Below are 17,557 nucleotides of genomic sequence, written 5' to 3'. Positions count from 1 at the left end.
GAAAGATGCTGTGAGGCGGTGACTCATTGGGTTTTTATGCATGCTACTGATATTCTTGTCTCAGAAAAGCACCATAAGAGGATGCTTTATTAAATTATCTGGTCAACTATTTACTTAGTCCTCGCCGATTTAAATTTTTGAAATAACTTTCTAAAAAGAGAGGGAGACTCTGGTTCCTCAGCCAGTGTTTCAGAGCCATCCATTTTGACCTCTGCCTTGATAATGCACAATTCTCTCTTCTCTCTGGCTGACGGATAAACCCAAACACGTAGACCAGAGACTGGCTGCTGCTCCTTTTCACATTTTTAAAAAGGAGCCTTCCGGTGGCTCATGTCATATCCTCACGACGTTTGAAAGTTTTCATCTCACTCAGAGCATGTGAAGGCCCAGAAAAAGCTTTCCAGTTACTCGTGAACAAAGCTTTACTGAAAGATCAAAATAAATGCTTGGCGAGCCCTGGCTTTCCAGTGAGTAATGGTTGTGAGCTTGGCTGCATGAAACTGGGACCTTTGATACGCGATTTACTCTAGAGCTGTTTTCAGGAGAAGGCAAGCAGGAAGAGAGTCTTCTGCCAAGGGGAGTATCTCAGATGACTTCAGATAAAGACTGATATTCAGCAAGCCAGAGGATGGGCGTCTTGGTGTGCTGAGAGTCAGCCTGCGCTAGCATGAAAAACAGTTGTGCTTGCTTCCCTTACTGGCTGTTTGTCTGGCACTTCAGTGAGGCACCGCTGGTCAGAGATGGACTAATAAGGAGGCAAGGAGGAAGACGTCTCGTTCATGAGCCTGAGGAGAACTTGGCAGGGCTGGTTTGCACCCATCTGCTATAACCACAGGCATTAACTCTTTGGAGGGAAGACAGAGCAGCCTTACTGACCAGCTGCTTTGTAGCAGAGAAGCTCAGAATATATTTTGGGTGTTAGAGGCAGGATGGTACCAAGGAGCATGTGCTCTCCTTTTCAGACTAGGATCCAGGTTCCTAATCAATCTAGGAATTGGCAGCAGAAAATGACTATTCAGGTAAAACTTCCGCAGCAGCTGCAGACGAGAAATCGTTTTTTCATTAGAAATATCTATAAGCCCCTATCACTGAACAGCCAGAGCAGCTTTTATCATTCTAAACCAGTCACTTTACGAAGCAGCAAGACCGCAAAGTCTTTCATCTTAAAAGCTCAACAACAGAAACTTTGAAGCGGTAATGAAACGATGCAGATCTCCACTCCAAAAATTATAATGGTCCACAGGCAAATCCGAAGGCAGCCCAGGAAACAGAAGTTGGTATCTGAAAGTCGAGCCAAGACTTCTCTTTCTTGCAGCAGAAATAATCCCCAAACTGCCCTCTGTAATATCTGTGCAACCCCAATTCTTACAAGATGTGGCATGAAGTGAAAGGAAAGAAATTTCTAACAGCTCTAAAAATCACTTGGACCTCAGATACGTTTCCACATAGATTTTACCCATCTCACCAGGGCAGTGGTCAGGCTGTGGGGGTGACTCAGTACCGCAGCGCCTAACATGATTTTATTTCTTCTTCATTTAGCTAGGACCCAGAACTTTCCGGGCTTATAATGCCTGATCCTAGCATAAATACCACATTCCTGCAATTTTTTTCTCCTGTGAAGTACTAACATATCCTCTCCACCATGGCTCTCCGTTAACATATTTTTTCTCCTTGGGGACCTAAGAGATCCCAACCAAAATGAGGAGTCCATCATGCTGAGCATGGCGATGCATGGAAATGGCCAGCCTTTACCCCAGACACCAACAAGGCTAAATCCGGGGGTAGATAGGGTGGGATGGGGAGCTGGAGCTGGAGCTCGCCCCCAGGGATGGTATGGTCACCTGTGGCCAAGGCAGTGGGATGGCAGCAATGCCCTACCCGCTGGACCAGCCCGTCTCCTACCCGTGCAGCAGCCATGCCATCCTCCCAAAGAGGCCACAATGTATGTATTTCAAATTATGTATATTATACACATATATATGGACCAAGGTGACCTTTTAAGCCAAATATTATAGTGCAGCACTGGTGGGTTTCGGCAGGGCAGGGGGACCACGTACAGCAACCTCCACCTGGAGGTCAGCCCCATCCATCTGTCCCAAAATTTCAGCCACACCGGAGAGGACCCGGACCACTACTCACCATCGACGGGGCTGAGGTAATCATGGAGGTGGGCTGTGCTGGCTGCTCCCCCACTCTGCATCAGGAGGTCCCCGTAGGGGTTCGGGTGGCCGGCCATCAGCGTCATTTGGTGGTAGTAGTCAGTGGGGTTGGCTCCCGGCGGAGGTGGGGGCAGCCCAAAGAGACCTCGCTCCTTCAGGTGCTCGTGAGCCACTGCCGGAGCCACAGGCGAGGAGAAAAACATGGGGAGAAGGTTCCCACTGCAATGTTAGACCTCGGTGCTGACGTTGGCGGCCCCGTCTCCCCCCCGCGCCCCCCGCCAGCCCCGGCCGCACAGCTCTGCGTAGGGCTCTCGTGACGTGTACTTGGGCGTGCTTCTGCGGACAAAAGAAACTAAGCTGGGGCCTCTGCATTCCTCCATTTCCGCAAATTTATAAACAATCTCTCGTTCCCCCTTCTAATAATCCTCCCGTTCGGACGCAGCCGGCACCCCGGGGAGGGGGGAGAGGGCCCAGCCCGCCAGCAGCAGTAACCCTGTCAGCATTAACATCCCTGCCTATTAGGAAGGAAAGACAAATGCAGCCCAGTTCCCGATAGCAGCGCAAGGAAATTAAAGCCAAGGTCTAATGCATAGAGCTAGGTTTAGTATCTGGCAGCATAAAACCATTTTGGCTGCCAAAGCCAATTATGCTCACTTTCTCCCAGCTGTAATTTTTCAAACCTGCCTCCCCACCCACTTGCCCCATTAACTTATTTACCACCGCCTTAAAAAAGAAAAAAAAGAATACAAGAAGAAAAGCAACCCAAAACACAATGCCTTTTTTTCATAGCAAATAACGAAACTGGCTTTGGAAGGGGAGGATGGGGCAGAGCACACGCACGTCAGCCATTAGACCTCTCCACGGCAGGCGGCTGGGAGTTTGGATGACGTTTTGGGGGAGGGAAGAAGATGCATGCATCTCCCCATCACCCTAGCGATGTTTTTTTTTTAGTCATAGAAGATGGTTTTATGCTGCCTGATACTAAGCTGGGGGCCTTGTCGCTCACTGGCACACTTTGCTTTGCAGCGGAGAAGGGCTGCTTGCTCCCCGCAGCAGCTCGGGAGCCGAGAGATGCTGGGGTTTGCCGGGTGTGCAGAGACCGGGTACTCAAACCCTGGCTGCTCCCTGGGCACTGAGCCAGCTGTCTGCAATCCTGTAATGAAGCACTTCTCATGAAATAAGTCATGACTTGCACCTCCCCAAGTGAAAGTAGTCATGCATTTTCTCCTTTCCCTGCTTGGCCGTTTTTGTCCCCAGCTACCCGACACGGGGTCTGCTGGGGCTTGGAAAGCATCACTACCCCCCGCGTGCACCCAGCGCCAGCTCCCCGCACACCCTCGCCTTCTCCCAAAAGCTGCTGCAGGGCAGCTCAGGAGTAAGGAGGAAGAAAGTATGGCCCCTCTCCTTCACCCGGGAGCCATCCTGCCCCGAGACACAAAGCCAACAGGGGATAACCCAGCCAGCATTGCCTCATCTCTGCAACATCAGTCCCAGCCAGGCCAGGCAGCCAGAGTGACTGTGACCCTCTTTGGGGGAAGCAGGGCTCCCGGTAGAGGCATAAGAGCGGGGAAGCTCATAAGAGAGCTGAGAGCGCTGCAGAAAGGAACATACTTTAAGCAAAATATTTATAATATGATCCAGCGGTAACAGCTATTCTCACGCTCTGCTTTCTCAGTGCAATGATGCAAAACAAATGTGTAGTTAAAGGGGGGGGGGGGGGGGGCGGGGGAAGAAAAAGAGACAGCTCTCCCACTTCAGAGAGCAGCTGCGGAGCCTTTGCAGCTGTAAATCTCTGGGTTTTAGGGAATTTCAGTGCTGGTGAGCTACAAAATCGCTGCAGTACCAGTAGCAGAGCGTCTTACCGTCGGCGGGGCTGAGGCCCCTGGCAGCGGAGATGACAGAGAGCGTGGGGCTGCCGTGAACGGAGCGGAGGTAGTGCTCCATGTGGGGTGCCACGTAGGGGTGCGGCGGGCTGAAGGGTGACTCGCCGGGCCCGGCGGGGTGCGGAGACAGGCGGATGAGGGAGATGTCGGAGATGACGGGGCTGCCGCTCAGGGGAGGAGGCCTGGGAAGGAAACAGAGACACGCCATCACTCACAGCCTCCCCAGAGCAGGCACGGCCGCCTGCTGCCCTTCTCCCTTCTCCCTTCCATCCCACACCCTTCACCCATGAGGGAGGAGGTTCAGGACATGGTGGGAAAAAACACCCCTCTTGGCATACGCAGGGCCTGAAGCCAGTGCAAGCTTCCTGCGGACCCGCACCCACATTGCACTAAACATCTATTTGTGCAAGGTGGTTCACCCCAGCGTGGCTGCCTTGAAAAAGGGCATGAGCTGCTTTGGGCACCACCTGCACATGCAGGCTGTGGAGAGCACGCCCCATGCTAGAAATCTCACCCCGTCTCCTTGCACGGGGAGGCTGGCTACACAAAGACATTCGAGGTGAACCCAGGGTTTGCAAGCTCCTCGCTGCCCCTGGGTATCCAGATGTTTAGTGCTGCCACGTGCAGACAAAGCCCTGGACAGGGCTGCCTATGAAAGGATACAAAGGCACAAGGAGTACTTATATGATTTGGAGGCAACGTGGTTTGCTCTGCCTAGCGTGCATGGCTTGGCCAGCGCCGGCGCAGCAGCCCTCCCTGCCTGCGTCCATCACGGCTTGCACAAACCTCCTTGACAGGTCGGCAGCACGGTTCAGAGGGCAAAAGTTCAAGAGAGGTTTTATTGCATGCTTTCTGGGGGCCACCTCTGTTAAATCCCTCAGATCTTCCTCAGGCCAAGTGTTACCTGAGAAAGAAGTCAGTAAATGCTGAGGGATTCAGCAGGTAACAAAAAAAAAAAAAAAGTCACAGGCATGTTTCAGCACTCAAGCAGTTTTCTCAGGGTGAGCAAAGATGGAAGAGAAAGTGTGTGGACATTTCCCAGACACATCTCCAAATGTACCCTCCAGCCTCTTAGACAAACCACAGACGGTGCAAGGAGGGGAGAAAAAGTTACACACCCTGACCTGATAGGCAGAAAATCTGAACTAGACACCAAAAGAGGCAGAGCTGTCATTAGGCAAAACGAAAGAGCAAAATCTGCTTTGCATTAGCTCTCTCTGTACTCACAGACTGCTGGAAGCAGAGCTGGTGTGGAGACACAGGTCGTGGCAGGGACGGCATTTGTCCCTGGCTGGGTGCTTTGGCTAAGCTGAGGGAAATGGATGTGCACCCCATGGGGCTGCACCCCAGGCACAGGAGACCACGGGGATTCGGGGTTTCAGAGGTCAGGGATCTGGGACGTGGGCTGAGCTAAGGGATGGTATTACAAAGGTCATTCCCTAAGGATATCCAAATATGCCATTAGCAAGTGCATGTAAGATCCATCTCTCCATGCACACACAACCACAAACATGAGGGTCTGAGCAGTTTAGACACGCCGCCTGCATCTCAGGATCTCGGTCCCACCCTGCCTTATCAACAGTTCAGGTGCATTTTAATTTATTTGTAATACTTGCATATCACCAAAACCACACAGAAATATAATATAAGCTTTGCAGACTTATTCAGCAGTTTATGAGCATGTTTGTCTTTGTTTGATCTTCTGCGTGTTTCTCTGTCTTTCTGATAAATTAGTAAACCTTGTGGCTTTTTGAACACTTTCTTCTGATGGGTAGTAAATTAAATGCCTTTTAAAATATTTATAGTTCAAAGTACTTTCCTGTAGCGATACACACTGTGGCTCACTGGTGTGAAATACAAGGCAGTGAAAACCTATCAGATATAAAGGACTTGTGGAGATGCACTGCCACCAACACACACACACACACACACGCTCGTCGGACCGAGACTGGGGTTTTGCTAGAGGAACACCCACCAGCATTGAGCCTGTTTTCTTCTACAGCACTGAAAGACAAACGTATGATGGCATGGCTATTTCAGACCTCATAACCTCCCCACCTGCATCGCTATGGCATTTTGTTACCAAAATTACGAGGCGACCAAAGTCCCTCTCCGAGTCACTCTCCGGTGCCTCTCGCCATGACATCAGCCGCAGCGGCGGCAAGCTCAGGAAAGCTGCAGCCGAGGCTGCTGGGGCTGGTTTCTGTCGAGGCTGCTAATAAAGACGGCCGAGCACGGAGCCGACCAATTTATTTCTACTGGGGAGGAGGGAGAAGTGAATCAAAGTCTCTGTTCCAGATTTAGTTTCAATTCATTTCTAATAATCTCCACCGCCTCATCTGGAAAAAATGAAACAGGATTAAAAAAAATGATGTCATTAAGAAAACATCTGACTAATTTTTCTTCTGACGAAGACTTAATATAAGTGAGGGGGGATGTAAATTAAAAGCAGTCCCAATCTTCCCTGGGCCACAGAGCCTGCCTTAATACATAAGCCATGAAAGAAGTTTTCTTACATATACAATAAGTTCCCTCTTTCATCAGTACTCACAGCTTCTCCCAAAAGGGTTGTGAACTTCTTTGATGCAGGCTTGAAACTATGTATTACCAGGTTTACGAGGCTTCGGAGCCTCCGCTGATCAAACTGTGAAGCCGACATCTAAAATGTATATAACAATATGAAGGGTTTGCTGTTCATTTTCTCTGTGCTAAATTGGGCAGAAATGCTGAAGTCCCTCAGAAAAGGAAAACTCCACCCTGGCCAAAAAGGTAACACTGGGAAAAAGATCAAGAATTCACCCAAAATGCATGCAGCTGGAGACCCGGGCGGTGTTTCAACATGAGGCTGACCGTGTGCATAAAGACCAGGCTGGAGAGCAGGCTTCTCCTTACTGCTCTGCTTAAAGCCTCTCCTTGCCACATCTCTCCACCTGTGGACTAGGACAGCCGTACTCTCAGCTGGGTCTGGCTCCTGTAAGCCCTCCCAGGCAGGGATCACCTCTCACCGTTGTACACCTACAACTGTAGCAAAGCACCATCCCACAGCGCAGCATGTCCCAAAATAACGTGGCTTCCAGTAGCTGCCTACCAGGAACGGCTCACTTGGCCAGAGGGATCCTCTGCTCCTAACTCCCCAAAAGTTTGATTTTTCCCCTTTTTTTCCAGTTGCGCCACTGGCGTTATTTCTTATCTAATCCCCAAGCCCCAGATCATGCCATCGCATTGGCACTCTGCAAATACACAACATACTGCAGCCACAGCCTCACAGGTCTGCTCCTAGACTGGCAAGGGGACAACAACTAGCTGCTGCTTTTTAGAGGCAGAGGCTTAAATGGGGGAGACATGAAGTGATGCTGGGGGAAGGCAGTTCTGCCCCCACGCCCAGCTCACCTCCCGGGCAAGCGGGGCTCCCCATCCCCATGCCCCGAACCCTGCGGCAGGACAATCTCCAGCTTGGTGTGGTGAACCAGCCCGCGCAATGGTGCCATGGTGCCAGAGCTGGGTTTCTTGGTGTGCCCATAGAGCTCCCTGCCCAGACCTCCGCTACCTGTACATCACCCCCTGCTCCCTCCCTGGATCCCATGGATGGCATGAGGAAAACACACCAGTGCCTGGGGGAGATCTCTGCCAACACTGTAAAAATCTCGCTGTCTGCAGTGGGACGAGAGATTTCACCTGACCACATATATTTCTGAAGAAACTGGGATTCTGGTTTTCAAATAGGCTAAGGGAATTGGGTGTCCAAACGCCATTAAATTTAATGGGAGCCAGGGGCCTGTTTTCCCCGCAGCTCTGTCGAGAAGCCCAGGCTCTATAATTAACGCTCAAGACTTGTAGAGCAATTTGCATCCCTAACGAAGCACGCAAGCCCGGATTCATTTCCTCCCCCACCCAGGAGAGGTTCTCCCTTCCCCACTCTCTAACAGAGGGAGATACTGAGGTGGGAGATACATTACCTGACCCCATCTAAGGGCTGCGGGGCCTCACGGTGATGCTGGGGGCATGCACGCTGCTGAAGGCTTTACAGAGCAGGTCTTTACCGGTGCAGTGGATAACCGTCCTCGGAAAGCAGAAATCCTTGCACTATTTACTTGGCTCCAGCCACCTGCAGAGTGGGACCGTGGGGCAGCGGGTACATGCAGCAGAGGAGGAGCACGACCAGCACAAGGAGAGCTACCAGCATCCGAGATGTGACCCACACTGCTGTTGGAGATTTTCAGTGGTTTCCCAGGGGCTGGTCACTCCTTGACAGTCCTTCACCGGGGAAAAGAGATCTGCTTAACTTTCTGCCGACTGGGTTTTGCTGAAAGGAGCGCCAGCTTGTCCGAAGCTCCACAGTCTCATCCCAAAGGCTGGGGGAAGGAGCTGGTAGTTTTTCTTTGGAAAGCAAGGCAAAAAAATTCAGCCCGTGGTTTTCTGTGAGGTGGACCAGCGTGTCCCTGCGTGTGCCTCGGAGCCTGGCAGGTATTTGCCCCCAGTGCCACTGCTCACAGGAGGTGTGTGTGTGCTGCATTTGCTGCATCACAGCTGGACACAACGCTTCGAAAGGATCCTTGTGGTCCCATGGCAGAGGAGCAGCATCATCTCTGAGGAGCTGGGCTGGGCTCCCAGGAAGGGAAACCCCTCAGGGACTGGAAAAACCAGTGCTGGCTGCTATAAACAGGGCCTGGGGGTGACTTTTTCTCATCCTGCTGTCCCCCTGCGGTCATGCACCAGCAATCCCAAAATCTTGTGTGGTGGAGATGCAGCACCATCTCCCTGCTGCTGCATGTAGGTCTGGAGCCTCTGCAAGAGGCACCCAGCAATGAATGCAATGGTTAAAGAAGTTGCACATTTCTGAAATAATCTCCATCATTTAAATAAAACCCAGAAAAATGTGGAAAATTAAACAGTACTAATGTCCCATGACTAGTCTAAATTAATATTTACGTGCCAAATATATTCATTCAGTAGAAAACAAAAGGCTGAATACTTTTCCATATGCTTAATGGAATATGGACACTCGCAGGCAATTGTTTTGCTGTACAATAAAAAAACTGCATAGCTGCTACACAGAGATGGAAGCTAGGAACAGAGCTGCTCATGGGGAGAGGTATCACAGCCTGGTAAAGTTTTGCTGTAAGAAAAAAGCTTTTAAAGCCAACAATCCCCTCTAAGCCCCACATAAAAATCCTTGCTTTTGTTTTGTTTTAAATAAAACTTCCTGGCCTGTTTTTTGCAAGTTCTGTGTACCCAGAACACCACCCAAAGTCTGCACGAGATGGAGAAGAGCCATATGGATGCCCGAAAAAGGGACCGTGCTTGTGGCAGACACTCTACATATGGGATGCCAAAACTATATCCAGCGGGAAACCTAAAATGCCCCAGGATTCATGCTAAACAATTCAGTCTAAACAGCTCTTGCCAGCCCCTCAACTTCACCTCTGTTTATTTCTGATTTAAAGTCCCTTATAACAGGAAGGGCGAGAGGTCGCGACACTTGTGTGATACCCTCAGAATCAAACCCCACGAGGTCCCTCAAAACAAGGTACCTTTTGAGGTCAAACGTGGGCCACAACTATCAAATTCACATGGCATTTGATCATTCACGAAGATTTCCCCCCCTCCTATTTTTTTGGCTCAGGGAGCGGAGGATGCGCCGGGAGGAGTGGCACGGAGCTGCCTTGCAGCCGCCTCTCCCCCCCAGTCACTGCCAGGGAGCACTGGGCAGCCTGGTAATGAGGCAACAGGGAATCACTCATGCTTCCCAGCTCTCCCGGCACTGCAACAAGTTGATAATTATCCAGTAAAGTGACCTGATGCTCTAATATAGGGCTATCAACTCGAAGATGCCAGCTTATGTGTCCCTCTAGAAGAGATCGGGATGGGGACCCAAGAGACATCACTGCTAACTCCCAGCCCTCCCCTGCTGTGATGCTCAGCACAATTCATTTTATTTCTTTTTCCTGTATTTTCTCAGCTCTAAAATGGGGTTAATAATATCTTCTTTCTTTTTCCATACCCAAAAATACGAGTATTATAGAAAATCAGATCTACCTTTGCTAATTCAGCAATTAATGCATTCACTTATAAGAAGCTGTGAAGCTGGACAAAAATTGCTAAAGCTTCACTGCAGAAATTTTACGGGCATGCTTCGAGCAGTTCCCGTTTTCTCCTTTCCTCTCAAAAATGGCTTTGAGGCATGGAAAGCATGAAAAATAAAAAAGATATTTTAACAGCGAGGGCAAGTTCCCATTAGATGGGTTTATGGAGGGAAGTGGTAAATTCAGCGCTGCTGCAAGACTTTACAGCAAAACTAGATGTTTTTCTAAAAGATGGGCTCTAAGTGTACTGCAACGTTTGGAGTTTTAATAGACGAAAGAGTAATTTCTCCCACTGTAGATATTAAAGGGGGGAATCCTATGGCCAGTGTCGCAGATGTCAGATCAGATAACTGCGGTAATTCCTTTGGGCCTTAACAGACACAAATCTCTGAACATAAAATCCCTTATTTGTGGATTTGTGGTTCAGGCACTGCTTTGAGAAGGCTTTAGGTAGACACTATGAAAAATCCCACCATGCATCCATTGGCAATGGTAGTTGTCTAAATACCTTTAAAAATCACGCCTTAAAGTCTAATCTTGTACCACTGAAGTCAAAGGAAACTCTGCCACTGATGGCAGGAGCAACAAGAACAGCCTCCAATTCGTTGATTGCTCTGTTTTCCATCTGCACCATGGAAACGGTACCATAATCTAAAGTGGGTGCCATTTCTTAGCACAATTTTTTTTCCATCCCTTAGAAAAACATATTCAAGACTTAATGCAACTTCTAGCATAAGAGGTCAATTTAATATATTTGCTCCAGGTAAGAAAAAGGATTCTTTTGTTTCCAAATTAAAAAAAAAAAGCTGAACATCTTTCATTTTTCCTTTCAAAAGACCATCCTGTTTTCAAACATACCTGACTTCAATCCTAAGTTTAAAATATCTAAAACCAAGAACAAATGGAACAAAAGATTTAATTTCACCTGATATAAGAATATTATTTTTTTTAATCAATGAAATCAAAAGTATTTTGGTTTAGAGCTTGAAACTTTTTTTCCATCTAAGGCCCACCCGAAGTTAACAACATTCTTAAGCTCACAGGTTGTTGGCAGCATCATTGGGATGGATCGAATTTGTGAGCCTAAGTACAGCAATAGGCCCTCAAATTAGAAACTCTCCTAACTACATATCGTTTCTTATTGCATTTATGCCGCATTTACCACAATGCAGGTCTAGTTTTGGCTGACACTTGTAGGCACAACTGCAACACAATAACAACAACAATACCAATATTTGCTTTTAAAATGGAAGAAAAATGCAAATTTTTAATAAGTAAGGTTGCCCTCCATTACACAACACACAAAGAAGCAAGACATCAAAGGTAGAAATTAGAGTTGATACGGGACCTTCAAATCCAAATCAAATTAGTGTCTTGAGGAGAGATCTTTGATTTAAGCTTAATAGTGGTGATTTTTTCTTGGGTTGTTTTATACTTAATCAGCCACACAGCCCACTGTGCAGACATATGTTCCCAAAGCACATCAAAGCAAGTAAACATTCTGTTTCAGATCCTAATATCCTTTTTTATCCAATTATCTTATTTACATGATCTTTTAATTTAAGTTCTGAAAGCCCACCTTTTCACACAAGCTTTCCTTTAGCAATGGAGGTAGAAGGATGACCAGCTCAGTTCTTGTGAGATACCCACCAAAAAAACCCCCACAACGAATAAATCAAAGCGCAGCAGATGAGTCTCTAAGATAGTTTCTTGAGAGATTAATGATGAAAGCCTTCAGAGAAGAAGCATATTTTAAGAAGGGGAACTTCAAGGAAGGTAGCTGAGGGGGAGAGAGGGAAGGAGAGTGAGAGAAAAGGCATGAAAGAAAGCATGGATGAAAGTGCAAGAGCCAATGAAAGTAGTTCAGTGACAGACCGAAGGAGCAATGCAGACCTGGAGGCATGTGAACTTCAGGTTGAAACCACCAGGCATGAGAACTTGACTCCAGTAGTCACAAAATTCGAGAGCTGGGGTGTCGAAACGCTGCAGGCTCAGGGCAGGGAGGGGATGAGGGCTGGGCAGCAGCACTGCAGATGTGTGTGGGGGCAAGCAAGGTGGGAAGCAGTGGGGAATAAGATGGGAAAGGTGTGGACACGGACCAGATCCTGATGGCAGAGCTGAGTAGGAAGCTGAGGGAGATCTGAGAGGATTCTGCACTGGTGAGGGCACGTGGGAAATGGGTGTTGGAAAGATGTGTCGGATGCGACACAGCCATTTCTCCGCATCTGATTGATTTCCCTTGGGACACATGTTGAGGATATTAGCACTTTCGAGCGAATACTTTGGTTGTAGCTGTGAAGACACTGGGCTTGGGAAAACAAATGGGACGTGTATGTGTGTGGGGAGGAAATCTGAATTTTTGATCCCTGCCTAGCGTCTTCTTGTAATGCTACATTTGGGTGGGGGCTTTTCTCCCTTAAAAGAAAATAACGTTCAAGTGCTACAGAGGGGTTTAACATTTAAAAGGCTATTCCTATAGTACTTCTGAAAAGTCCCTTTCCATGTTACACCAGCACTAACCTGTTGTGGAGAGGGCAAGTCAGTGGCAGCAACACCACAGCAGTGCAGCTCATGGAAGAGTCAGGCAAACCATAGAAAATGCTTATTCATTCATTACACTTTAAATCTGCCTTGGCTCTATACCCGTCATATCCCAGAAAGGCAAAAAAGGATCATTCCTCTTCATCATGACTGTAATACAATCAACTGGCTGCAGCATTACTCTAACCAACGTTAACTAACAGAGTCTATGTCTGACATCTATAATTTCATGTTAACAAATTAGGTAGACTCCTGCATTTCCTGGTACCTTGAATGCCCAAGAAGCTCATAACTTTTCTTTATATGCAAAATGTCAGGGAAAGGGCAAACAATGTTATGCCAGAAGACCATAGCCAAATCACTTGGTTGGAATGTGCTGTAAATCACGGGGTGAATGGAAAATGAATCTTTGTTCCAGGACAGCGACTTCCAGCTTTAATGTTGCTGCTAATACACTCCTTCTCTATTGGGAGCGTCCTCTTCCCATAATCCAAGGTCCTTAAAACCTATAACTAAGCAAGACACCAAGGAAGGAAAACCTACACCAAACTAATTATAAAAAGCCTGAAATGTCCTACTTCTCTTTTCTGAAGTACAGGGGAAAACCATCAGTGTTCAGGCTTTAAGAAAGACGTTGTGCTTGCTCTAAGCAGCAGTGAGCTGTTGTAAACATCTGGAAGCAACCAGAAAACCATGGTTAACAAAAACGAATAAAAAGAAACGGGAACAGGTACAGCACAGATCTCTACAAAGCCTTTCTAGACACAGCAGGCAGAGGAGCTCTGTAGGTAGAGAGGACTGTGATAGCCACACAGAAACACATCTCACACACACACGTACACACACCCCAGACACGCTGCTGGCTTGCTGCGTGTGTACCTGCTTCTGGTGCATCACAGCACAAAGAAGTAAAAGACATGCATTCCTATAATAGCAAAGCTTTTGGTCGGGTCTCCCTGGGTTTTCTGCAGGAATTAATTTTACTGGCATTTGACATATTTTAAACAGCAACAGCACTCACAGTAACCTCCAAAGGGAAATATTCCTGAACAATATATAATAAATACATTGATTTCTAATAATAACCATCTGCCCTAAATCTTCTTGCTGACAGGTTTAGTTGGACCAAAGGCCCTTTTCACATCTACTTCATGACAGTTCCCATCACTACATAAAGACTTTGAAGTGCCCTAACGTGCAGTAAAATGTGAGATAACCTACCAAACTGTCAATATTTCTTCACTTCTAAAAGGAAATGCTAATGGCACTCAAAGAGCTCAAGATGTAATGTAAGATCTGATCCAGCAGGCTGGCTGATCTAACCATCCTTTCCTTTGCTACGAGTACGCTGAAAAGCAAGCAATTATATGGTGAAGAGCAGAACTAGGTAAAAGTTTTTCACTGATATGACTGCAGGGAGAAAAGCCCTTTTATTCTAAACAAGCTTTGCCCTTGGAAATGTCTGGAGTTTTCTGTACAGAATAATAGAATTAACAATAAGTTAGCGCTTCCATTTTAATTTCTTCTTTTTAACCTATCACTTGTTTTCTTTCCTTTTTTTTATCATTAGAAAGAAAGTGAACCAGAATGAAACACGGATGTTTTTAAAATCTGGACAACATTCAGCTGGGAGTTAATTTTCCATAGGGAAAAGATGAACACAAATAATTCAGAGAAAGCTGAATCTCTCTACAATTGACTGTGATAAACAACTGGCATTTCTCTACCAGCTCTAGCCTGCAGTGTAAGACTGAGAAAGGCTCTATAGCAGGAGAAACTAAATGCAATAAACAGAAGCCCAGTGCTGTGGTAACACCCCAGCACTGCTTGCTGAACTGTACAACTCCAACAGACTTCAAAGGAGCCAGCCCCATCCCCCAAATCATCGCTCATGGATGAGGTGTTTTATACATTGTCATCCACGTACCACCTGAGAAGCCTTCCTTCCAAAACCCTGTTGCTCCCAGATCCGTTGGTGTCATTCTTTACAGCTGCTCTCCTATTTTTCCAGTTTTCCAATGCAATAGGAAAGTATAACATATTTATCAAGGAAGGAATAGGGATCTGATGTTCCCCAGCTGCTTACTGCTGAAAGTTTACACTAGTGCTTTTCAACCTGTGGCTTGCAAAACCCTTGGGAATCACAAAAAACTTCTTCAGGTGCTGTGAAAGATAGCAAAAAACCCCTGCAAGCCTCTTGTTATTCAGGCTAAATTCACTACACCATGTTTGACAACCCTGTTGGAAAATTTTTAGGGAGGCCACAGACTGTAATAGCTTTTAAACCCCTCATTGATCCTATGCTTCCCGAATCAATAAAAATTACATACGAGACATTCTCAGAGTAATCACCGACCACCGCCCCAACCCACCAATGTCAGCTAGCGCCAGAGCACGCACGCGTGATTTAGGCATCTTTGCTACGCTGGCGCAGAGGTAACCCCATCTCCCATGTCAGCCGCGCCATATACCTATGGCAACACCTCCCTCCCGCCGCCATGCAAAGGGAGACCTGCGGGCCTCATCTTTCGTTCTCTTATCTCTTGCAGCTATTCCTTACGCAGACACATTTCTGTATACAAATCCCATTATACTTGACCCTCGGTTCACCCTGTTTCCATTACAACGCTGTAGACTCAACCAGACTTGCTCCAGTGCCAACTCTGTGCTGTCATTCCTTGTGCAGAGTGGTAATAAAGAAATCACTGTTTTAAGCTGACAAAGAACAGATTTCTTACTAAGTAAACACTGATGTTTTGGTAGGGAAATTAAGTTATAAAATTGTGTCTACAAAGGGAGACCATACAGATGGAGTTTGTTAAGAGGCAGCAATACAGTCAACAGTGGTTAATTCAATTGCCTGCTACTTATCAGATTTTTTTTATAAAGGCTTATCCAGCTTTTGTAAATGCAAATGCAGAAAAACATTTCAAAGAGTCGTTGTCGTTTTAGCTGGAGGGTGATGCACACACGCACAGGGCCTTTCGAGGCTGAAGAGCCCGCCCTTGCGCATCTGCCATGGTTGTGTTGGGGTCCAGCGGGTCTGGCGCTCACCAGCCTGGCAGGAGATGATGGCTGAGCACAGCATGGCTCATCACTGTGCCACCACCCTCCAGTGACCTCCCTCCTCACGGCTATGCTGTGGCCTCGCTTCCCCTGGCCACCACTCTCGCCTGCCTTTCTGCCTGCATGGTGCCCCACACCAATTTTAGATGCCCCAAACCTTCCTTCAGCTCAGGTAAAAGCAGGGCACTAAGCTCAGCTGGGTAGATAGGAAATTCAGTATCTCCAGTGCTCAGCTGAGCCTTAAATGACCCCAACCCAACCTTAGATGTCACATCTAATTCCCAAAAGCGCCAGGTTGACTCCAAGTCGCTGAAGCTGTTTCTCTCCTAAACGCAGCAATGGCAGAGGCATGGTCACTCTTTACCCTCCCCTTTCCAGGGAATCGCAGCTGGGTTTGGGGTGCTGCCTGAAAAACAGGGCTTTTTTTACAGCATCAGCGCTGGCAAAGGCCCCCAGACATCCTCATCATGCTAACAGTTCTGGTGATGGTCCATACTGCTGGACTGGGAGCAGAAGCAGGAGGTTCCTCATCACTCCACAAACCTCAGAAAACACCCTTCCTGCATCTCACCAAACACCAGCTTATGCTCCTGTTATGGTATCTAAGTGAAGAGAGGGATGAGACCTCCAGCCCCGTTTCTGCTCACTCTGCCAATCCCTCCAACCATGCAGAGCCAAGGAAGAGGTGGCTGCAGTATTTGTATGGCCAACTGCAGGTGCTCAACTCACACATTACAGCCATCGCTTTCCACAACAGCAGCCAAAGTCTGTCTGAGGTGATACCCTAGGTAATCTGAATATAACCTCAATGAAAGCAGGTATGCTTTGGGGACAGTTTAAAATGAACAGAGCGTTGTGGTGGTTTTTTTAAACATTTTATCAGGAAGGATAGAGAAAATGATTTATTTTTTGCATAGGATAAAGTTTACTATGGGATTCAGTGCGTAGCATGATGTAGTCTCAGGCGAGCCAAAAGGTGTTAACATTGTGTGCCCTTTAAACGACGCACTTAGTCAGTAAAACGAGATGTGCTTAGGTTGGAACTATGTAAATACACTCATTTTATTAATATAAGGTAAAAATCTAAAAAAGAGATATTGCTGGGTAATTAAGTCACCAAGAATTGGTTCTATTTAAAATTCAAGAGGAGGGATATTAAACATACTCAAATTTTAATGAAAACATTTGCAGTGGCTTTAATAATTCAGCACAAAATTTTATTTAAACATTTCTCTCCAGTTTTGGAAAAGGCAAACACAGGGACATTGTACTGTGGTCTGGGAATGAGAAAACAGAACTGCTCAGGTGCAGTGGACTATTTTACATGTTTAGACAACATAGTGATGAACAAACCAACCCTGGAAATCAAAGCTATGCTGAAATCCCAGCAGCGAGGTTTTCCGTGTGGTAGCAGCTTTTGAAAGTCCCATCAGTCATCTTTTTGCACCTTCAAGTATCTTTTGCAGCCCAAGCTGATTTCAGTGGAGTGTAAGCACCTACATGCATTCATTGTAGGAGCAGGCTGCTGATGGGATTTTGATGTCTAAATGCTTCTGGCTCAGAGTTTACTTTAAAAATAGGAGTTAAGGTCCTGCACTTTGCATGTTTTGGGGGTTTTTTTAGTTCTATCTGCTGCTTGATTTGCTAAAATAAGCAAAGGACATAACAGGTGAAAATAAAGCGGATTTTTAAAATATTTTATGGTTTAAATAATCTATAGTGTTATTAGTAACCAAGGAAATTCAACTATCCAGAACTGAACTTCTAATATTAACAATTCCTTTTATGCGCGTCACATTACAGTGCAAGTTTTAAAGCTGTTCAT

At 46.9% G+C, this 17,557-nt stretch overlaps 1 protein-coding gene across 2 annotated transcripts in view; it reads right to left on the bottom strand.

Annotated features, from left to right (window-relative positions):
- The window catches only part of GLI2 (GLI family zinc finger 2), a 195,544-nt gene that overhangs the window by 35,931 nt on the left and 142,056 nt on the right, over nucleotides 1-17,557 (bottom strand). For both annotated transcript variants that reach the window (XM_076342940.1, XM_076342939.1), the window contains exons 4-5: nucleotides 4,022-4,224; nucleotides 2,140-2,331 (exon numbers count right to left, since the gene is read on the bottom strand). In XM_076342940.1, coding sequence (XP_076199055.1) covers nucleotides 2,140-2,331; nucleotides 4,022-4,224 — 395 coding nt within the window. The remainder of the gene's footprint in view (nucleotides 1-2,139; nucleotides 2,332-4,021; nucleotides 4,225-17,557) is intronic.

This window comes from Aptenodytes patagonicus, chromosome 6 (genome assembly GCF_965638725.1).
Source record: "Aptenodytes patagonicus chromosome 6, bAptPat1.pri.cur, whole genome shotgun sequence".
Classification (NCBI taxonomy): Eukaryota; Metazoa; Chordata; class Aves; order Sphenisciformes; family Spheniscidae; genus Aptenodytes; species Aptenodytes patagonicus.
The sequence above is the reverse complement of the archived record's forward strand: the minus strand, read 5'-3'. Positions and strand labels throughout refer to the sequence as shown.